Raw genomic sequence first — 23,764 nt, 5'->3', positions numbered from 1 at the left:
ATGAAAGAATGAGTTTGACCCCGAACACAAGCTTGGGAGGACGAATGAAAACGAATCCGAACCCAAGCAAGTGCCTTGCTTGGCTGGCATGATTCATGAGCATAGCACAACTCAATTTTTTTAATAAATAAACTCTAAAACGATGTTGTACAATCTAGCATGTCGAGTCTGAGATACGATCCCAAAGTTGATTAAAACAAACGCAAGACAGAACACAAGAATTCTAATCAAGTGCAAGCTAATCATAAACACTAAAATTGTGAAATGAATCAAATACGAATATGTGTTTAGTGAACCTAAGTTTTGACTCACTAAAAAAGACTCTAATCTTATTTGAGTTTGATTCAATTTATATCTAATCTTACTTATAAGTATTATTATATAACTAAATAATTTTAAATTAATAATAAAATAATAATAAATTATCACATAATATATATATATATATATATATATATATATATATATATATATATATATATATCTCAAATTGAATTAAAGAATTCTGATATTGGTTGTTAAATCCATATCGGAAACTGAGCCTTAATTTCGTTATCAATGTAATAATTTTTCAACTCTTCGTATCCTTAACAAGTGAGATAGATTTTCACGTAATAAAGTTGCCTTTTTTAGTGGAAAACTGGTGGCTGCTATGTCAACGTTCATCTTGCTTTGCCTTCGAAATTAAAACCGGAATGGTTTGGTGGTTAGTTAATTGTAATAAAATATTAAATAGTTGAATTAATAATCCAACGTCGTGAAGAAGGAATAAAAAAAATAAGGGATATTCATTTTTTTATCTTTTTTTTTTTAAATGTTTGTATATATATATATATATATATATATATATATATATATATATATATATATATATATATGTTATTTATTTCAAATTCTAAATAAAAATATCATAATAATAATCTATTTTTCTAAAATATCTTTATTGATAAAATTCATATAGAAAAAAAATACCACAACAATAATTTCTTTCTTTTTCTTTAGCCTTCTAGAAAGGAAAAAAAAATTTTACAATATAAAAAAATTCTTCAACAGAGAAGACATATGTGATTAGATAATAAAACTCGTGAGAGAAAACTATTATAAAATATTCAATTTGGACACAAGAGAGAGAGATGAAAATTGTCAAATTTCTTTAGAGTTCATATTTGTCATAAATGTTTCATAACAAAATTGTTCATACTTAGGTCAGTTTTGATTCAAGCCCTTATGTTATATGTTTTCTTGTTTAACAATTGAAAATCAAATAATATAAGATAAATTTATGTTTATAACTTTATAAGAAATATAATTTTATTATGATTTCATGTTGTTAGATTGTTTAATGTTGTAATTTCATGTTGTTGTATTGTTTAATCTTATATTAGTAGTTAAAAAATACGAAAATTCAGTTCTGGATAAAAACCAAACGAAAAACAGGTTGACAGAAAGCAAGGGGTTGACCCCTTTTTGCCAACCCCTTTGGTCCTACATGTCTGTTTAAACATAGATATTTAACATAGCTGTTTAACACCAATGTTAATTTATTGCATGTCTTATAACGACTATGGTTTAAACACAAGTGTTTTTATGTTTTTAAGTTTATTTCAAGTCAAGATGAAAAAAATAGTATTGAAGATTCGCTATAGAGGGTAATAGATTTCAAGTGATGATAATGTTACGAGATATGTTGATGGGAATGAGAGAGGGATGTGTATTGACACAATTATTGATTTTGAAGGATTCATAGTAAGAATAAACTATCATCTATGACTCAATCGAAGTCAATCAAATATACCAAATCGAAGTCATTTGGTAGTTGGTGGCCTCTTAACAGTTGTCGATAGGTCTTACTTTTATTGTTGCACATTATTGTCTGATGAGTCATCCAACTAAAAAAAAAATTATTGTTGTCATTATTCTATAACACAACTAATTGAAATAATTAAAAAAAAGTATAGTGAATAATAATCTGTAATGATTCTGATGCCTAAACATGCGAATTCTCAAGTCTCATAATTTGATACTTTAAGGAGGACTAGAGTTCCTGTATCTTTTTATGAAGCATCGATGTCTGTTGTTGTCATTGCTCATTTATCTCCTCATGAAACACTGATCTCAGTTGTTGTCATTGCTCCTGTATCTCCCTACGAAGCATTGATGCTTGCCTATGCATCTCTCCGCCATTGCTTGCCCCTGCCACTACTCCTGCTGTAACTACGCCTATACCTCACCTTACAAAGCGTTGTTGCTAACCTGTTCTTCCACTTTAACCCAACAACAAACAAGTCTTTCAATTTAAATTTAGCTTGAATTCAAATTAAAACAATAATTCAATCCAAATCAAATCGAGATTTACATTGAATTACTTAATTAAATTCAAATCAAATTAAATTTCATACAATATAATTATGTTTCCATTTTATAAGAGAAAACCTCACCTGTCGTATTTTCATTGCATCATCACTATCAATCCAAGAAGTTTCTTCGTGCCCATGAAAACAATTTGATGATCTCTTATATTATATTTGTTTAATACTTTTATGCTATATTATATGATCTTCACGGGAAAGCAAGCAAATATGTATGTTTTTGCAAAAAATATTTGAAAAAGCATACATATATGTACATTCGCATGCATGAACACGTAGAAGCAAACAAACATGCAGAAAACACATGGAAGCAAACACACATGCAGAAAAGTATTTTGCATATTCTTAAGAATATATTCTCCACAATATTCTGTACAAAGAATAAATTATTTGCTTCTTTGTTTTTTTGCATATTTTATATTTTTTATATGTCTCACGTCAAGACCTTCTTTTAGACTGCATGCCCTTTACAGGTGATTTATTGAATTATTTTTTTATGTGTTGCTTCAATATTAGATTAACATCAAACAAGATTTAGAGAGATAAAATCAAGTGAGTTTAAAATTTTTTAGATTTAATCTAAAAAATTTAAACTCAAAAATTTTTAAATTCATTTGATCTTATCTAATACATTCATAAATTTGTTTCAAATATTAATATCAAATATTTATATATGTTCTCTTTATAATATAAAACAAAAAATAGTATTATCTTATTTGATTTTTTATGGTTGATAACAATAACTTAAGTATTTTAATATATAAAATAATATAAATATAATATAAATATATAAATAAGACTCAAGTTAGGTAAAAAAATTCAATTTCCCGTAAAAACACCTCATCTTATCTGTTAGGAGCAGCTGAAAGAGACTTTCCTCTTATTTCAATAGCGGCTAGGGGTTTTGAGATTTAACTTAGGCGTCAATGTTGTGCAGCCCGAAATGGCGAAATATGTGTAAATGAGAACATCAAATTTTCTTGTAGTGCAAACAAGGGTTAATTAATGAAATATTTTCAGCCATCATCTTGTCGGCTGGGCCTAGAGAGACAAGGGCCTTTAATGCCATCCATTGCCAGCCACAACTGGAGCCGGAGACCGATGGATTAAGGCGTCTTCGTAAAAACGTGCTTCCCGCGTCGCAAGGCGCGTTATATCATTGCACTTACATTATTACAATTTGTATTTTTAACTCTTTTAAGTAATGTTTTTAAAGTATAAATACTAATTTTTTTAATTAAAATTAAAGATAAAAATATTATTTAATTAAAAAATTTAATTTAAAAAAATTAATAATTTTTTTATTGAAGTTTTAAAAAATAATTATTTTTCTTTTAAGTTTTTTTTTAATGTTTTTTTACCACCAAAATTATCTTCAACCAATTTTTTCAGCCCACTATCTCTTTTATAGTATTTTCTCTTTTTCATGCAAATCGAACACTCTCTCTTATAAAAGATTGATATTTCTCTCGATTATCTTCAAATTGTCAACGGGGATAATACAATATAATCATCACTTTACCAAATAATTAATATATTGAAAAAAAAAAAAGAAAATGATTGAGTTGGTGGAACAACGTATAACATATTTAATGAAAAGCTACACCTAACTTTCTTTCAACTTAAAAGACCTTGACAATGTGCATATTTTGTTTTGATGATGACGAGACGACGATGATGATGATGATATCCGCTTCATCAAGTATATAAACTGGAGAAAGAGTACATCAAAAGAAATGTTTTTTTTTTTTATTTAAATAATTGAACTCAGAAGACTTCCGCTGAGTCGTCTTATGAAGTCCACTCTTCATGAATTTGTACACATTGGCCCTGGCACTTTCTAATTAATTAATCTAAGTCAGACCCAAACCAAGACTTGACAGACGGTGAATAAACGTACTACAGTGGCAAGGCCTCCTGTGTGGCTGGAAACAAAAGTCAGGTACAGCTACAGCTACAGCTACAGCGGCAATGAATGAAGTGTGGACAGAAACGCAGCTCCACAAGCATTTAAAGCTCTGCACCTGCAACTCAGATACCAGCTCAGCTTATCCTCTTTTAAGTCATGAATGTGTGGCTTTCACAGTAGCAATTATCAAAACACCTCAGCCACAATCACGTTCTAATATTCATAAAACAAATTAATAAATAAAAAAAAGATAATTATATGATCAATATTCCCTAAGATATTGATACTTATTTCATGTGTTCCTTTCGAGGGAAAACAATGAAACATCATCAACATCAACAATTAAAATGTAACGTGCTAGAAACGGTAAAATGAAGTAATCGGAACGTAGTTGCATGTGAGAAGGGCCCATTAATGTCGACTTTAAGAAGGAGGCCGAAAGACTTATTCCATCTCAAGTATAGCAAAATTTTAAATTTATATTCTTCAATTTTTTAAAATTTGAACACCTATTCATCACCTAAAATCTATTAAACGTTTTTCTTAAGGTTAAGGTAAAATATTTATTTTACTCATAATATTAAAAAAATTATTATTTTATTTTATTTTTCTCTTCTGATTTTGAAACTGACAAGTTTACCTATGCTTAAACATTTTAAGTTTTAAAATGTGACTATTTCTCTCCCACATCTAGATTTTTCTTTTCTCACCTCTCCAACCACCATTCTGTCATTAACTCCTTCCTCTTCCCACTCTCACCGTTAGAATTGTTCGAAGGACCATCATACGAAACTGTCTGACAAAGAGATGTTGTCTCTTCATCGATCTCTTTTGAGACGAAGAGATTCTCTTCCTCTTATAAGATGAAGAGATTCTCTTCGTCTTCTCTTCATTGCATAAGCTTCCAAGGGAATCAACCAAAAGATTTTGATAGTGAAGGCGGAAAGAGGAAATCGTTAGTGATAGAGTGGTGGTCAAAGAAAGGAGAAGAAAAAACCTAGGTGTGAGAGTAAAATAGTCAGTTTTTAAAACTTAAAATATTTAGAGAAGAGTGAAGTTATTAGTTTTCAAATTTTGAGGAGAAAAATAAGATAAAATTATAATTTTGTTAATATTATTAATAAAATGATAGTTTTATCTTTAACTCTAATAAAAAAATTTAACAAATTTTAGATAATGAATAAGTGTTTAAATTTTTAAAAATAAAAAAAATATAAATTTGAAATTTCACCATATCTTGAGTAGGAATAGGGTTTTTGCCTAAGAAGGAACATGTGTCAAGAGACATCAAACCATAAAATGGTAGGAAAAAAAAAAAAGAAATGAAAAATAACAAGAGTAACACAGCATAAGTAGGAATAGTAGATATTATTATATATTTTTAAAAATTTACCATTTTCATTAAAAAAAAATATTTGTGTTGTATTATTCAAACATAAATTTAAATTATTTGTAAATTGCCACATAATAATAGAGCATTTGCAAAACAAATTAATATGTAATTATTTATTTGTATAACATTTTTTATTTCAATACAAATAATATTATACGTATATATTTTAAATACATAAATAAGTATATATTTATATATATTATTATGTAATTAAAAATTATTTTATTATTAATTTAACATTATCTAATTATATATAACACATATAAATATATATTTAAAATAAATATATATAATTTTATTCTTTCGAATTATTAATTGCTAAAATTATTGGTTGTTGTGACTCATATCGAGATTGGGATATAGGCCAACCAGGAAAAGCCCACTTTGATATTGGGCGACAGAGAAGGAGTATGGGCTTTGTTTCTTGCTCTTCCCTTCACCCATTTCCTTCCATTATCAAATAATTTGGCATTATATTGTCATTAATTAAAGAACGATGCTACCTAATGTACCCTTATGACTATATAATTAATCATATATTATATTATACAATTAAATATTATTTTATTATTAATTAAAAATTATTTAATTATATATTGATATATCATCTATATATTTTAATTATATATTCAAAATATATATATATATATTATTTTTATTAATAATAATTAAATCATCACTTCTTTTACATGGTTTGGAAATGAAATTTAGAATACCTTTGAGATATATTCTATTTTCGATATCATTGTAATTGGCGTTTTATGTTTGTCTGTTATGTAACATTGCTAATTCTGCAATTTTGTATTGTAATTTCAGATCCGGTCGAAGTTGAATCTGTAAAGTCACGAAGACTCCAAAGTATCCGGTTGATGGGGTGAGGTGTCATTTTCAATTTTTAAATGCAGAGAGAGAAAGGTTTCAATATCATCCCATTTCCCCCCTCTCCTACTGCTATCCCTAGTAAGTTTTACCAGAGTTGGCTCTCTTCACACCAACCCTCATCAAACTAACTCCTACTCTGCATCCCCTCTTGCCCATATCTGAACATTTAAACAGAGTCTTTCTGACTTGGAACTTCAAGAAGCTCATTTACTTTTATAGATCAACTGTTCATTATTTCTCAAAGTAAGTATTTTCCGACCCTGCAATAAATAATTAACTGAACAACCATGATTGTGTCCCTTTGACTTCCCCGCACGGTAAGGGGGGTAACCAACAAGTTAATTTGAATTTCTAATATTGCTCTTTTTTTTTTTTAATACCAGTGAGAGACAGAGATAGATACAGAGAATAATATCACTCTCCTTTATAGCAAAAGTCTACTTAAAGCTTGACAAGAGACCTTCACGGGACAAGCTACAGTCTACAGCACAAACACTTAGAGAAAAAGATAAAAAGACACAGCCCATCTTCATGTGCACCAGAAGAAATTTTGCATAAGCAATCTTGTCACTTGGTAACAATGCAGAGCTGTATTTTCACAAGAAATTCCAATCATCTTTTGCCACCTATCATTCTGTCCCTACCACCTGTTTTTTAAACTTCAACTTTTAAGCCTTCACCATCCTCTACCTCCTCTCATTGCCATCATAATTCTCTTTTCATTATTCTTTCTCTCTCAGTTTCTTGAAGTTGCAGATAAACATTTATTAAAGTTGATTATAGGAGAATTGATACCTTCATCATTTAATGGCTTCCTTTAGATCATTCTTGGCAACTTTTATGCTCTTTATCACTTATTTTTCCTCAACTCAAATACATGCACAACAAGTCTCCACAATATCAGCTGCTCCTGCATTTTTGCCAAGTGCTCCTAATCCTGTAGCTTCTGCTCCAGCTTTATCACCAGACATTACTCCTTTGTTTCCAACTCCTAAAGGCATGGCTCCTTCTCCAACTGAGTCATCTCTCCCAACAATTCCTTCCAGTCTAAGCCCTCCAAATCCAGACGTTATGATAGCTCCTGGACCTGAATCGGCCTCAACACCATCTGGGTCTTTGCCAGTTTCATCTTCAGTTTCAACAGCACCATTAAATTTAGCTGCTTTTCTTGGCTTTCTACTGTTTTGCACAATGCCGCTTGCTTTTATGTGAAGTACTGTTAACGGGGCTTTTCCAATTTTTTCAGTAGTGGTTCCACTTTATGTTTGCAGATTTCTTTTGGTGGTATATAATATTGCTTTAGTGACATTCGTGAGTCAAGCGCATGACATTGTTTGGTGGGCATTATAGTTAATAATGAATAAATTATGTTGTTCCTGTTATTCATGTACTTTATTTTGTTGAAGGAAAGATGTTTTTGAGGACTGCAGAGTGTAAAATTTATGATGGTTTTCTTCTTTTCCATTTGAAAATGAGACTTACCATATGTATATTTATCAAATAAGATATGCATACTCTACTGAAAAACCTGGACAGGCTCTGTTTTGCAGCCAAAATGAATATTCTCTGTATACGAGGCTACTAGCATAGAAAAATTTATAACACCTCTAAAGTTATAATCTGAATCAGGCTTAAAATTTGCCAAATTATCAAGGATTATAACTACGATGGATATAAATTTACAAGCTATATTGAATACAAACTGTATGCTACATATTTTGCTACTTCCCTCCATCCAACCCATATCCGGAGAGGCAAAACGCTAGCCTGAGACTCAGAAGACCGGCTAAATAACTTTTCCGAAAAATCCTTCTATCAATCTAAGTTTCTTGGAGTCTCTGGCTATATACTTTATCAGTTTCATATTTTCTTCCTTGAGAACTCCCACAGTCAGGGTCAGCTGTCTAATAACTTCTCTCTTCTCTGCATCCTTCTGCATTAGTTGATCTTCCTGTGTCTTGTTCCCTCAGCATCCTGATTCCATTATTATGGCCGTTTCTTGTAAAACATTTCTGCACGTTCGGCGAAGTTATCTGCATCTTCTTCAATCAATTTCAGCGTTAAGCTCTATATAAACCAATCAATCAATTAATAGAAAGGAAAGCATCCAAATCAATTATTATGCATTCTCCAAATAGTTGACCTAAGAATGAAACTTGTTCAACCAGCAACCAAAACCACTAGACCCTTGAATTTTTTTCTGGTGGTCCTGGTGGAAAATGTCAGAAGTAGTATGTTATAATTTAAACTCTAATGAAACTTCTTAGGGCCCTTCAATTCCTTACACCAGAAAAAGAAGGGGGGCAAACAAAAAGGAAGCATTGATGAATTCAGGATATAGACCCACCAAGCAAATGGAATCTGGAAATGAGAGTCCAGGCCCCACCACTTTCCTTGTTTCATAAAAGCAACGCTTGTTCATCATAAAAAAAGTTATATCGTGTTAACTGGATACCAATGGGTCCGGTACATTATTAGGTCATAAATAGCATTTTACAATGCTTAAAGATTATTTGCTGCGTTTAGAGGCCAACCTAAAAGTTGATTAGCTGACAAAACTGGATGCATTTGAGGTTAAGGTTCCTCTACAGATAGGACCACCATATCACAATAAATTATTACCACCACTCGATTTTTCTCTCTAGAAATCATCACACATCTGACCAAAGAACACTCCTCAGAACCAGCGGCGTAAAAAGATAAGATATAATCTTTCTTCAGAAGAACATAAGGCTGTCCGATCTATCATTTGTTCACTTCCTAAGCTCATCCTAGACTGCCACTGGACAATTACTGTGGACCCAAAAACGAATGTAATGCTGTAATTCATAGATGATATCGTTATTTCGTAATTACCAACTTTCCTCAGCCCTACAAGCAAATAAATTCAAAGAGCAATGTTATGTGTACAGTTTACCAGCAATAGTTGTTTGGAGCCATGGAGAAGGGTTGGAGATTTCATGACCTTCAAACCACCAACAGTCTGATGTTTCCCCGTTCATCATCTCCACCATCCTTTGACTCTGTCTTACTATTTTTACCTTCTTCACAATCAAATTCAAAGCCAAAACAAAGAAACAGAAATAAAAAAATTCACACAGCCTTTTGCGTAGTTCAAGAACCAAGAAATAAAACAACAGAGACCAAATTTTATTATAGAACAATCAAACTATTTGCTGCTAAAATTGATTAACAAATTAGGTGCAAGTAGCATTGCTTATTATCAAAATCAGTTAACAGTCTCATATTGTTATATTCAGTAATATGTGTTAAGTGTATACACAATTTTAACATATTATCTGAGAATATAATCAATTAAAAATCTATGATTTAAATTGGTTGTTGTCATTGTAGAACGATATTAAGGTATTGTCTGGTTTAGGATAAAGATAAATTACTTTAGTAATCTATCTTTTATTAGTGAGTTTATTTCGTTTGGTTAGTAAATAATATAATATTATATTATCAACTTCATTTTAGATATTTAAAAAACATTGAGATAATCTTTATTTTTTTTATTATTTTATCTTTTTTAGTTAATTTTTTAATATAAAAATACTTTTATTTTTAATTAATATAACAGTAATAATAATTTATACCCAATAATTTTTAAAATATTTAATCTTTCTAATAATAAAAAATTATCTAAACTAAACGTTTCTTTAGTATGAGTGACATTAGATGATACATCATCTACACTAGATGTGTCAATTGAGTCAAACCTTTGTTTGGCCCCACCCAAAACCTAGGAATAAGACACAGCTCGACACCATAGTGTGTTGGGCCTAGCTTATGGGTCTTTTGGGCCTAGTCGTGGGCCTAGGTTTTAAGCCATGGGTTGGCCCTGCTTGTTGCTATTTATAATTTTTTAAAAATTATAATTAATTAATAATTATAATATAAAAAATTATAAATAAATAAAAATTTCAAACATAAAAAATGAGTTTGAGTTCTTTGGATCAATCTCAAATGTATGAAATAACTAAAATTTTAGTTTGGTTAAAATATGTTGTTTAACCTTTATTTACAGTGGATGAAAGAAGTGAAAAATTTTATTCTTTTGAATGTGAGACTCTTTACAAAGTGTAAAAGTGCAAGTGTAAAAGTCTCATATATAAAATAATACAATCATTTATTCTATTCATATACTAAAAACACAGGTTAAACAAAGTAAAAGGTTTAACTAAATTCATGTTTTATACCCCATATTGATTAGATTGATCATGAAAACTCAACTCATTTTTTATAAATAAGTTTTTTTTAATCACAAATTAATTTTCTAACATGTTTTATTTCTAATTAAAGAAAACATAATTAAAAAAAGTTATTTAATAATTTTTCTTTTTAATTAAAGTTAATGGGTTAACCCGTAAAACCTTGTTTAAAGTCTGATCCGTTGTATACTAGGCCTTGGGTTTTAAAGTTGTTATAAGTCAGCCCAGCTTAAAGGCTTATTACTATACGGGTTTAAGATTCGGCCGGACCCATGAACAAAGAGAGTGAGGATGAAGAGCTCAAGGCGACACCAAGCAGTGTGCTTAAAACAAATAAATATAAGAAATTGCGAATCAATTCCATAACAACAGTGATCAAGGTTATGTGTCAAAGGTTAAGTCTTTGAATTAAGTTGAAATGTACAACAGACGGGGCATCACCTACCACACCTTCGCCACAGACTAGACTGTGCACTAAAGGTGTCTCATCTTGAATAAGCACCTCTCAGATCACATACAAAACGTTAGAAAAAGAGTTGTCATCATTTACCTCTAATCGCCAAAGTTTGGTGAAGAAAGGCTTTACATATACTGGTAACTGCAAGGTGCAAACAGAATCTGTGGCTTAAAGGATTGCTTCAAGTGCTAAAAAGTAATAGAAAACCAAGATATTCATTAGAGACAGAGCTAAAACGAAACAAATCCAACTACGAATGATTTCAGATTAAGTGACAAACCTAGATAATGAGACTGGAAATGCTAATCAATTGTAACAAATACAGTGAGGAAAAAGAGCATAGAAAATATGATAATATAAAATCAAACTTTCCCAGCATCAAATATGATAGGTGGAAGAAGATATATAAAGAGGAGCTTTTCCCTTTAGTGGTAAGTAGAATAGCAATCCCAGTAGAAAGTCCCTGCAGTCATCGCCAAATATTAGTAAACTATACATTCTGATTTCTGCCAAAGATTATTCATTTGTTATGGACAGTATTAGTGTGAAGTGTAAATTAAATTTGGAATGTAGAACAGAGAAAATCACAATTGAAAAGCCCAGTAATTGAGCCGCTCACCTGGTTTTCTTTCAACTTTTCTTTTCCTTGGATTTATCAGCAACCAAACAAAGAAAAGAAAAAAAATAGCACAGTATTAACCAACCAACGTAAAGTAATGCTTATCCTATGGTCGAGTTCATATTCCTCTAAAACCACAAAGAAAACACAAAATAATAAAAAATTTAACAACCCGTAAACTCTTGGTGAGGAAATTAATTGGAAAAAAAACCATAACTACGCACCTTGAGAGCATCCATCTATATGAGAAGAAAAGTGGACACATCAGCAGGTTTTGATCATAAAACAATAACCGGGGCGGGAACCAGTTTGAGAGTGAGATAAACTGGTGAAATCAGTTACTCAAGGAGACAGTAAAAGTGGCTACGTAAAAAGATTAATTTTTTTTTTTTATTGAAAGAAAAATAGATATCATTGTCCTCCATTAGTGCATTAGTCTTTGATTTAAAGATACAAGTATAAGATTTTTATCTATAATCGATTTTATGAAGTTTTCATTGGTATTTCCCAGGAGTGTAGTTGTAACATATAGAAGAAGCTAAATATATTTCAAAAGTTTAGCCTTACCCTTCAAATGTTGAACTTAGTTATAAGATAAATTAAGATTTCAAATTATAAAAAGGTTTAAAAAATTTTAAATTATCAAAAAATTATATGTTAGATATATAATTGATATGTCATTCTATAATTAGATAATTTTAAAGTAAAATAAAATATTATTCAATTATATAAGGACTGATTAGCGGCGTATATAAATATAAATACACTAATATTGTTATTAGCAATTTTATTGAATGACAGAGTGAGTTCTTAAAATTAAGTGTTAATGGCTGGCTTACACAATTGTTGCGATCAATATAAATGGATTCTGCCGACAGGGCGTACGGTTCCAGGAAATTTGGACGATACCGAATCCTTTTTCTGTCCGTCACTTGTTTGTTTGGCTTTAAAGTCATCTAGAAAGCCATAGATCAGAATCAGATCTTCCTCATACCAGTTGAAGAGAAGAGAAGAGAATGGAAGGGAACGCGTCTGATAGGCAAAGTATTGGGTGAGGAGGGGGAAAGCTGGAAGTGGGATCCATCATGCAAAAATAAAAAATCAAAAGAAAACAGTTGTACGGCTAATTACAGCAAAAAAATGGAAAAATACCAACAAAAAACCCTAATCTATCAATCCGGAACAAAAATTCTGTTTCTTCTCTAACAGTCTCTTTTTATAGCTAAATGGGTCCCAATTTCTTAACAGATAACCCAACACTTCACTCCCAACTTCCATATCTTTCCTTTCTCGCTCAAATTTCATTCACTCAGTACACCAATCATTCAACATCAAACTGATTTTTTTACATCGTGATCTACCTAGTTGATCTCTGTTGCTGTACGGTTTTCACTTTTTTAAGATGAATTTCTGGTTATGGTTAATCAATTACTTCAATTTATCGATTGTTGGAGAGTTTCCGATATCAGCTTGTATTTGGTGTAAAAAGTTGTGATTTTGAGGAGTATAAGTTTGGGTTGATTAGGATTTGATAGAAAACGTGGATTTTGAGGTGCATTTGGTTAATACTGAGGAGTCATAGATGTCTTTCAAGAGTATATTGCAAGAAGTGAAGGGTGAGGCGGGGAACATATCTAGGAAGGGGTTTGATGTAAAGTTTGGATATGGAATGCGATCGAGGTCGCATCGAGTGTTTCAGGATAGTTATGTTGTGGTGAATGCTTTCAGGCAAAGCTGTTGGGCTAACATGCCGCCGGAGCTCTTAAGGGATATTTTGATGAGGATCGAGGCTTCTGAGAGTTCTTGGCCTCATCGCAAAAATGTAGTTGCGTGTGCTGGTGTTTGCAGGAGTTGGAGGGAAATTGTGAAGGAAATTGTAAAAACCTTGGAAGTTTCTGGCAAGTTGACGTTTCCCATTTCCTTGAAGCAGGTTTGATAGCAACACTTTGTCTTTTCTATTAAGCTAGAGATTTTTGTGTGAAATGTGCTTCTCCTTTATTAGGTCTATTGGCATTTTGCTGTACTTAATTGTTTTATGACCTTTGTTGATTTAAATCTAGTAAAATTTCTATTTTTGTATTTGCATCTATGTATATTCACCTCAAATGACGTAGAAATGGAATTCTCAAATTTAGAGGCTCATTTCAGGGAAAAGTTATGGACATCAATCTGATATTCTGATGTGCTTGTTAACTCTTGGCAGTTGTGATGTAAACTTATGGAAGTATTATAACTTGAAATTTGGCCATGATCTTTTTGCTGATTTTATTTTGTCTATATTTAATTTTAATGAAATCTAGTTACTGCTTTGTGGATCTGCATTTCCACTGATTAGACATTAGACTTTCAGCTCACTGTCTAACCTTCCTTTGGGTCTAGTTCATTATGGGTTATGGAACTGGTTTATTGAATTATGATATCATTGTATAATTGTTTTTTGTGAGCTTCCTCATAAATTTTTGTGATATGGACATTGAAGTCGGTTAACTTTCTCAGTCAAGCCATCAGATTGCCCTCTTATCCAGAGTCACCATAAATCTCTGAATCCAAAGTTTATGAATTAGAGTTCACTACACTACAACATTGGGGTGGATTTATGGAACCTATTGTTACAATTACTGTTGATCTGATGAATGGTTACTACTCCAATGATTATTCTCTATTTATTGTTGTGACTTTTCATATTTTGTTTTTTGTTGGAGTGAGCATAATTTTAACAGGATTTAGAAGCCAAAATCCCAGTCTTTTCCATCTGGAATATTCGGTTGCAGTAATCTTAATTATTTAATATCTTTCAATTTGATATTAATAATTTTTAAGACATCTTTTGCTTTCTGTAATCTTGAACGCCCCTGTTTTTTGGTTCCGCAGCCTGGGCCAAGGGCCACTCTTCTACAATGCTACATAAAACGGAATTGTGGCAACCAAACATATTATCTATATCTGAGCTTGAATCAAGGTGACAACTGAAATTTTGTTTTATGTTCTAGGTTGTGTAATCTTGGTGCTGATATGATTTTGTGTTTTCCTTGTTACAAATTGTCTTTCACTTTTTTTAGTAGATGAGTTAGGTTTATCTATGATTTACTAGTATTTTTGTATTCCTCTAGGGTTTTCTTTCTTGAACACTTTTTTGATTGATCTATGGTAGCTCAAAATTTTGTTATGGCCTTTGTCTCATCGCATAGCAGCTTCAAATGATGATGGTAAGTTCCTTCTTGCTGCAAGGAAGTGTCGACGCCCTACTTGCACTGACTACATTATCTCATTGAACTGTGATGATGTGTCCAAAGGGAGCAGCACTTACATAGGAAAGTTAAGGTATGTTCATATGTAGGTGATTTAGCTGTTTCTTCATTATCTTCTCGGTGTATCGGTCACCATTTGTGTTTCCCTAATGGCAGATCAAACTTTTTGGGTAACAAGTTCACAATCTATGATGGGCAGCCTCCAAATGCTAGAGCCAGAGTGACTAAGTGTCGCTCCTCCAGGCTAGTTAACTTGAAAGAAATCTCCCCTAGAGTTCCTTCTGGCAACTATCCTGTTGCCCACATTTCATACGAGTTGAATGTCTTGGGTTCTAGGTAACAGATGTTTATGAAATATTCCATTCATCTTCTTTGGAAAGAATTGTTGAACAATATGATACTACATTGTTGTTATTATTCAATTCCCAGGATGTTGTTTCCTTTTACTAGCTGAAAGTGTACATATCTGAAAAAATAGGGGTCCAAGGAGGATGCAGTGTATCATGGATGCCATTCCTGTCTCTGCTATTGAACCAGAGGGAGTGGCCCCCACACAGACTGAATTTCTTTACAGCAGTCTGGATGCCGTCTCTTCCATTTCTTTTTTCAGATCAAAATCAACCCGCTCGGAGAATTTCCAATCTGGACCATTGACTGGCCAGAAGGATGGAATGCTAGTGTTAAAAAACAAAGCCCCGAGGTGGCATGAACAACTCCAGTGCTGGTGTCTAAACTTCAATGGACGGGTAACAGTTGCATCAGTTAAGAATTTTCAACTGGTTGCATCCTTGGAAAATGGAGCTGCTGGCCAGGAGCATGAGAATGTTATTTTACAGTTTGGAAAAGTGGGAAAAGATGTGTTCACCATGGATTACCAATATCCAATCTCAGCTTTCCTGGCATTTGCCATCTGTCTTAGCAGCTTCGACACTAAGATTGCATGCGAATGACTGGCAAGCAGGTGTGCGCCTGTATGCAGAACTTTTTTCTGGTCAATGGAGTGCTTTATGCATGATTTGTACCTAGGACATACAACAGTTCAACAATAACCACTTCATTTAACTTAAAAATCAGTTTGAATTCTGATCTTGCTTTGAACTGTGAACAGTTACTTCAAATGATATACATTATTTAATGGAAGTTCTTATTGCCTGAAGGTAAGATTTGTGAGACATCATCCAATGCTTGCATTTGCTTTTGAAACTTCCCATCAGTTACTGAATAATTAACTGCCAATGTCACCAGCTCTTACTTATTTAGATTGATTGATGAACTACCGTACTAGATTTACCTTTTAGTACATGTTAGAGCCTATTTTGCTGTCCTAGGTTTCAGTAGAGCAGCATATGTTTAGGGATGTCAAGTAACTGAACTTACTGTTTTTCGCCTGGCAGGCATTGGCGAATGTAATAGAAGTTGGTCAGAAAACCAGTCTAGTTCCACTGAAATTTGGAGCATTTTGCTGATAGATAGTTTGATGTTTGTTATTTCATTGCCCTGTGAGCAGTTAGGTTTTTTGTTTTAATTTTTCCCCTGTACATATAATAATAATTGTTGTTATTAAAGTGAAACGTGTTTAGTTGGGCGCTCGCTAACACATTTCAGTACATCCATCTGATCATTTTGTGTGAGAAATTAGAAAACAGAAGATCTTGTAAGTTCATTTTATCATTGAACGTATTGGTTAACCTTTCCTGTCAATTGTGCAACTCTGAGATTCTTTAACTGGAGAACCCTCATGACAGGGGTAAATTTAAGTATGGATGTGTATTCATCAAGCATACCAGCAGGATATATTGGAACGAATCATCTTCATTGATGATTAATGGGTGCGAAATACCTAAACATTCCTTATCATTAAAATGTTCAAACAAAGATTGTGATTGAGGGGAGGAAGACAGTATATTTTGTTAAGCTTGTTTCATCACACCTATCTTCTCTGTTTTATTTTTACAACAGCTTTACCATCATAGCACTCAGTCATTATTTGAAAAATGACCAATCGTGGAATCATTTTTAGACCATAACGAATCCCTTCTTCAATTCAGCCCTCTCTTATTTATAAGAAAGGGAAAACATGAAAAAACAAGTCAAAAGAGGGCTCCTCTTAAAACACGGAGTAAAAAGAGATTTTATGAAAGGATATTTCTTGAAATATATGTTCACTTTATAAATATAAAAATCAAAATTTATATTACATAAAATTAATTAACTTATATTAAAATCTAATTTACATACTTATATACTATTCACTTTATTTAATTTTTTTTTTTTTGTTTAAATTTCTAACACCTTCGCTCAAATATAATCATCATAAACTGCTAGAATCGTCATTTAACTCAACCAATTTTTAGGTGAATGTATTATCATTTATATCCAGAAATACCTAAAAAATGTTAGACCTACCGTTTGACTTATATTTTAATACTATATTAAAATATATATTAAACTTATAAGTATGAAGATAAAAAATCATATTACATAAAATCAATTAATTTGTATATACTTAATAAATTGCATATTCAAAATAAATTATGAACATAAATAATGATATATCATCAAGTAATTAGATATTATTTTATTTTTAATTTTTATTTACTTAATTATACGATGATATATCGTGATTATTTATACATATAATATTATTTTTTATTTATTATAACATGATCCAAATTACACGTCAGCAAAGGAAATACCTATCTGATTTTAACACAAATGAAATTAAAAATTACAAAATACACTGACAGTACAAGTTATTTTAGGAGACACCAATATGAGATTCCCCGGTGCTTTTGAATGAACACAGATACATATCAAAAGGGGCGGGGGCCACCAGGAGGACCGAATGGACCAGGGCCACGGGGCCCACCAAAACAGTCTTGTAGCATCCAGCAACAGCACAGGGCGTAGAAGCTGCAATTCCAAAAGCAATCAATCAAATTAGATTGTGTCAAATTGCAAGTTAAACCAAGGCAATTCCAATGGCAGTTCCGATTATCAAATTTAGAGGAGAGAATGGCCGTGATTAGACTTACCAAGAAGAAATCATGTTGCACATACCATCGAAGAACCCACCAAAAAATCCCCCTCCAGGAAAGAAACCGGGACCTCCACCCCAAGGTCCAGGCCCCCAACCAGGCCCTCCACCCCAAGGTCCGCCAGGTCCAGGCCCCCAACCAGGCCCTCCGCCCCAAGGTCCACCAGGTCCAGGTCCTCCGCCCCAAGGTCCGCCGGGTCCAGGCCCCCAACCACCCCCAGGACCTCCAGGTCCAGGACCCCAGCCGCCGCCAGGGCCTCCAGGTCCACCGCCAGGTCCCATCATGCTTAAATATTTAACACTCTTAAACCGATGGAGTCAATATCCTACTGCCACAAAGAATGCCGAGAAGCCGAGTTTAGCGTCTCCGAGTTAGACAATCTCAAAATGTACACATATTTCTTCTTCCTTAAGTTAAACCAACTTCTCTAGCAAAAACCTACCATTCCAGGCGCTATTCTTGTCTCAACTACCATTCAAATGAATAACCTAATTGTTTCATTGAAATTCTTTAATTTCATTTGAACCCAGCCCATTTCATTGGGCCTCAATCTGGGGTTGTTGGGGGACGAGTTTTTTTTAATTGAATAGTTTCATTTCAAGTCAGTCCATCCAACCAGGTACTGGTCAATGTCCCCTTCCACCCTCATCCATACTCCCATTTCTTCATCTTTCTTGTTATAATAAAATTAATTATTAAACAAAAAAGGGGATTCCAATGACTAATCACGGAGACACTTGACAGCTAGCTGTGAACCATGTAGTTGACAGTGATTGAATATCTGCTTGATGGATCTCTTTCCTGCTACTGGAACGGTAATTCTCCAAATCACCATGGACCAAACATTTTTTCTCATTCTAAGCCCAATATCTCGATCAAGTAAATCAACATACCAACGTATGCCCACAAAAACCTCAATCGAAATACTGATTTGTGTTAAAAACAAAATAAAGGTTTTGGTAATCATTCAGCATCAGAAATCCAAGAAAAAGGCTAATTTGGAGTTCCTCTAGAAACAATGCTATATACAAGCTTAAATAGAATATGAAACTAAAGTGCACCCAACGTTTAGAACAACTCATTTGATATAATTTCAAAGATAAACACCACAGATTACTGATCGAAACTGCATTATCTTTGAATTAGGTTAACATTTAAGTTAATTCCCATCAAGCACATGGACAATAAAAAACAAATCTAGCAATTGGCAAACAGCATTCGGATATCATAATGCAGAATAGCTAAAAATGGTTAAAATTCAACTCACAAAATCAACTAGCTACCGGAAACCATATGGTGTCTAACTAGCAAGGACTTTACATATGAGAAATATACCATTGCCAATGACATTGAAACAATTATTTTCTTATGTACTCTCATATTAGGCATTGCATATCTCATTAAAACTCATGCCATCCAAGTCCAACAGCACAAACATAGTGTAGTAACTCCAAAACTTCCTGAGTTATCTAGTGGGCTCATGAAAAGATGACAATAAAATCTTCAAGCCATGCTTAAACTTCATGCAATTTGAGACTAACAGCAGGATCATACAGCAGTCACTGATGAGAAAGTGTGTAAGAAAAATTAAACTTTAACCTTGAAAAATCCAATTCATATACTTGAGTAAGATTTAAAAAATCCTGAGAGTCGCATTTTGTCACAGTCTTGTTATGTCAACAACCCATGTGTGCAATCTACCATGGTGCTCTAAATATTGTTGCAGCTCAAGTCCAAAATTGTCATCATACTCAATAACGATTCACAGTTCAAGTTCAATAATTCAGTCCCTGTAAACATAAGTAATTGTGCTGCCTCTCATAATATGATAATAATAACCTAGAAAAACCAAAATCATCATCAATAATCCCAACATTAACATTGATGTGAAATTACCTCGGTCTAATAAGAAATAGAAATCAAAGCCAAATAAGCTCTTCTTCTAAGTTTGTTTCCGGAAAATGCAAGAAAATGTTAAAAACAAACATTCGAAAATTGAATTATTCCATTAGTCCAAAACAGTAAAACTTACTAGTAAAATCCAAGGTTTCACATTGCAACCACTAAGAGTAACAGACACAAAAACAGTAAGGCAAGAGGAAATATCCATGATGAAAATTAAAAGAATAAAAGCCTCAGATTAGCATATTGGCACATTCTTCATCGCCACAACAACCCGTGTAGATAAACTACACGGAGCGCAATAATATGTTGTAGCAGCTATGCCGATACGTTCTCCTCACCGGCTTCACAACAAAATTAGCATAAGCAAATGACTCATTGTAATATACCCTAATAAATACTTACTTTAATATAAACAACAGAGTTATGTTTCTGAAATTTAAGATCAAAACATTAGAATAATATACAAACTCGCCAGAGAGAGCACCGAAATTTCAAACTAAAGTGATTGGATCTGCGCAAATTAGGGTTTTCTTCAGTTTCTTATAGACGCGTTTCTTATGTTTTGGGGAATTTTCGTGGTACCCCTTAAAGGAATTTTATTTCATATAATACCCTAAATTTATGGTATTTATAATAATCGCCTGATATAGTTAGATAATGTTAAATTATGAATTAAAAAAAATATAATAACAATATTTATATTTTTGTTAATATAGGTTATTTATATATATATAATATTATTTTCAAAAAAATAATGGTGTTATAAAGGCCAAAAGACTTATTTCATTTCTACTCAAAGTATAGTGTAAATCTAAATTCATATCCGTCAATTTTTAAAAATATAAAATCTTATTCATAAGCTAATTTTTGTTAAATTTTTTAATTAAAATTGTAGATAAAATTATCATTTTTACAATAATATAAAAAATTAATATTTTATTTTATTTTTTAATCTTAGTTTTATAAATTGACAATTTTTTCCTTAACTTCATAATTTCAATTTTGAAAAATGACATTTCTCCCCAACTCTAGAGTTTTATACTTTTTCAAGTTTTTCTTTTTAACCACCCCCAAAACTTTTTAAAACTTTCATTTCAACCCCCCATATAATTCATTTCAACTTTCTTTCTGATGAGATGGTGACATCGAACGATGAAAATTGCAACCATTACCCCAGCATCCTTCTTTGATGAGATGACAATGCTAGACAATGAAAATCGTAGCAAAACAAGGAATGTTTCTACGATTTTCATAGACAACACATCTATCCCACCCACACGATGGAATGTCTCTCTTTGGCACGATAACAACAACTTGATCTCTTCCTCATGACGACTTAGTGTCTCTCTCTCATCATCAACTTGCTCTCTTCCTCTATCCATCATCGACACACCAAGAGAGAAACGAGGAAGAGAGGCTACAGAGAGTCACACTCGACAAAGAAGAAACGTGTGGCCATTTCACCAGAGAAGGATGTTGGGCTAACGACAACTCGATCCTGGGCAAAGAGATGGCCAGAGACGAAGAGAGGTGGTCGTCAGAAAAAGGACGACAAAGAGAAACTATATTGGGGTGAAATGGAAGTTTTAAAAAGCTTTGGAGGTGTCTGTAAAAGAAAAACTTGAAAATGTATGAAATCCTAGAGTTGGGGAGAGGAAAAATGTTATTTTTAAAAACTGGAATATATAAAGTCAAGGGGGAAAATTATCAATTTCTAAAACTAAGGTAGAAATTAAAATAAAATTTTAATTTTTTAATATTATTATCAAAATGATAATTTTATCATTAACTCTAACTGAAAAATTTAACAAAAATTAGTTTATGAATAAGATTTTAGGTTTTTAAAAATTAACAAGTATGAATTTGGGCTTACGCTATACCTTGGGTGGGAATAAGTCTTGCGACCTATTATAAAAGTGGTTTTGGTAATATTTATTTGAGTATGGGTAAATCCCGAATTTTAGAATCAGGAGGTAAATGTAAAGACGCAGCAAACACTAGCTGCAACTAAAGCTGAAGCCAGTTGGGCCTAACAGAGAGAGCATAACGGCAATACATTGTTGGGCCAAGGCCTTTGCAGCTAATTGTATGTGAGAAATTAGAACTCACAATTCACAGCTACAGCACAGACTTGAGTGATACTAGTTTGTTGAGTGATTAACATTCTCAAATAAGGGTTGGCCAAAACAATTTTGCAGATACTGTAATTACTAATCAAAGATAAAACAAGACAATGACGAAATATCATATGTTACCAATTAGAGTACATCAAAATTTTGCAATCACAATTTTCTTCTTTCAATCACTAATATTTATGACCAAGTAGCAGTAGAGCACAAAAGAGTATCATCCAGAAGTACTAAGATGCCTTTAGACCTCTCTGAAAAGCATCTGATGCTCAGGCCATTTGTGAGGACATCAATTAGTGCATTAAACGAAAAGAGGAAGAGTTCACCGAGTTCATGTCAACTCACAAAGAAGGTCTCTAATCAACTCACGATGTTGGCACTCCAAGAGGCCAAGGAGTCCCTTTTAACGAGCGAGATCATGGCCTAAAAGATCAAGATTCATGAGATTGAAGAGTGGTGTGCAACATTGATGGTGTGCATTGTAATGGTACATGGACTGGATAGCAAGTGACATTGCGAAGGAGATTGGCTGGCTCTCGTGGTGGTGTGGAAGGATGATGTGCAACATTGGAGATATGCGATGCAGACTAGTGATGCAAATCACAATGGTGCAACAAAATTAGGAGTGCAAAGCGTAGTCATGCAAAACATGTAGTCGGCTAATTATGGGAAGTGAGAAAGAACCCCAATTTCTCTTTGTTCCATCAAATTTTTTCAAATCTTAGGAAATAAAATTGATGATTTTTCTCCTTTATTGTAATTTTTCTTTTAATGGAATTAAATTTTAGGTATAAAGATATGATTTATGAATCAAGAAGAAAAAACAAATAATTTTAGAACAAATCTTAGAAACGAAAAGTTAATCACCATAATTTGTTAAATTTTTGGGATATTGTAAAAAACTAAAAATCACGCATCTTTGTTTTCTATAAAAAGTAATATTATATATACCTATTTTGAATATACAAATTTATATATATTTATATATGTCATCATATGATTAAATGTTATTTTATATTTAATTCAAAATCACTTAATCGTATTATGACATATATAAGTATGAGTATATTGGTATATCTAAAATCAATAAATATAGTTTTGTTGTGCTATAAAAATATTTGAGTAAATCTCAAATTTTCAATTGAAATAAGATTCTGAATAAAAAGTCATAACTATAAATGATCGCAGGAAATTGAATTGAAAGAGATATGAGCGTGAAATTGGAAGAATTGGTAGAAATGGGCCTGACCTCGGACATCAATGTCAGGATATTATGCAGGGCAATGGCACATAAAATTAAAAATGAAGGATTGTGAATCTAAGTCTCACAATATTGGTCCCCGTTTAGCTTGGGCGAGGGAATAAATGGTCCAGGGAAAAAAATATATGATTGAATCATCGAAACAAGTGAGACCAACTATTTCCCACCCTTTTCTCCTTGAATGACATATGCCCACCCTTCAGGATTTGAAACGACATGTTCCCACATTTGTCTAAAATTTTTCATTATTTTATTAAATATTAATTATAATTTTGAAAAAAATTCTTCTTTTTTTTTTTTTATGGTGCTCTCTTGTTCATATATTGATAGTGTATTGTGT

At 32.3% G+C, this 23,764-nt stretch overlaps 4 protein-coding genes across 6 annotated transcripts; 1 reads left to right on the top strand and 3 right to left on the bottom strand.

The window, feature by feature from the left end:
• Window positions 1-7,315: 7,315 nt before the first annotated feature.
• Window positions 7,316-8,297, bottom strand: LOC123223397. Its single transcript, XM_044646560.1, has 2 exons — window positions 8,159-8,297; window positions 7,316-7,769 (listed from the first exon to the last, which is right to left on the bottom strand). Exons 1-2 carry the CDS (start codon window positions 8,295-8,297, stop codon window positions 7,423-7,425), a joined length of 486 nt encoding a protein of 161 aa, XP_044502495.1. The 3' UTR covers window positions 7,316-7,422.
• On the bottom strand, window positions 8,096-9,589 carry LOC123223396 (protein NETWORKED 3C-like). Its single transcript, XM_044646559.1, has 4 exons — window positions 9,471-9,589; window positions 9,348-9,424; window positions 8,549-8,620; window positions 8,096-8,516 (listed from the first exon to the last, which is right to left on the bottom strand). Exons 1-4 carry the CDS (start codon window positions 9,565-9,567, stop codon window positions 8,340-8,342), a joined length of 423 nt encoding a protein of 140 aa, XP_044502494.1. The 5' UTR covers window positions 9,568-9,589; the 3' UTR covers window positions 8,096-8,339.
• Window positions 9,590-12,655: 3,066 nt separating this feature from the next.
• On the top strand, window positions 12,656-16,792 carry LOC123223696 (tubby-like F-box protein 3). 3 transcript variants are annotated; one of them, XM_044647020.1, is made up of 6 exons: window positions 12,656-13,773; window positions 14,715-14,802; window positions 15,032-15,164; window positions 15,248-15,427; window positions 15,570-16,052; window positions 16,486-16,792. In XM_044647020.1, the coding sequence occupies exons 1-5, from the start codon at window positions 13,426-13,428 to the stop codon at window positions 16,039-16,041; spliced, it is 1,221 nt and encodes a 406-aa protein (XP_044502955.1). In that variant the 5' UTR covers window positions 12,656-13,425; the 3' UTR covers window positions 16,042-16,052; window positions 16,486-16,792. The 3 variants fall into 3 exon arrangements, with proteins under 3 accessions (XP_044502955.1, XP_044502954.1, XP_044502956.1); XM_044647019.1 differs by lacking the exon at window positions 16,486-16,792 and having other exon boundaries at window positions 15,570-16,247; XM_044647021.1 differs by lacking the exon at window positions 16,486-16,792 and having other exon boundaries at window positions 12,659-13,773; window positions 15,035-15,164; window positions 15,570-16,247.
• Window positions 16,793-17,718: 926 nt separating this feature from the next.
• LOC123223697 (translation initiation factor IF-2-like) lies at window positions 17,719-18,771 on the bottom strand. Its single transcript, XM_044647022.1, has 2 exons — window positions 18,127-18,771; window positions 17,719-18,004 (listed from the first exon to the last, which is right to left on the bottom strand). The coding sequence occupies exons 1-2, from the start codon at window positions 18,411-18,413 to the stop codon at window positions 17,905-17,907; spliced, it is 387 nt and encodes a 128-aa protein (XP_044502957.1). The 5' UTR covers window positions 18,414-18,771; the 3' UTR covers window positions 17,719-17,904.
• Between the last annotated feature and the right edge of the window lie 4,993 nt (window positions 18,772-23,764).

Source organism: Mangifera indica, chromosome 8 (genome assembly GCF_011075055.1).
Source record: "Mangifera indica cultivar Alphonso chromosome 8, CATAS_Mindica_2.1, whole genome shotgun sequence".
Lineage (NCBI taxonomy): Eukaryota > Viridiplantae > Streptophyta > Magnoliopsida > Sapindales > Anacardiaceae > Mangifera > Mangifera indica.
The sequence above is the reverse complement of the archived record's forward strand: the minus strand, read 5'-3'. Positions and strand labels throughout refer to the sequence as shown.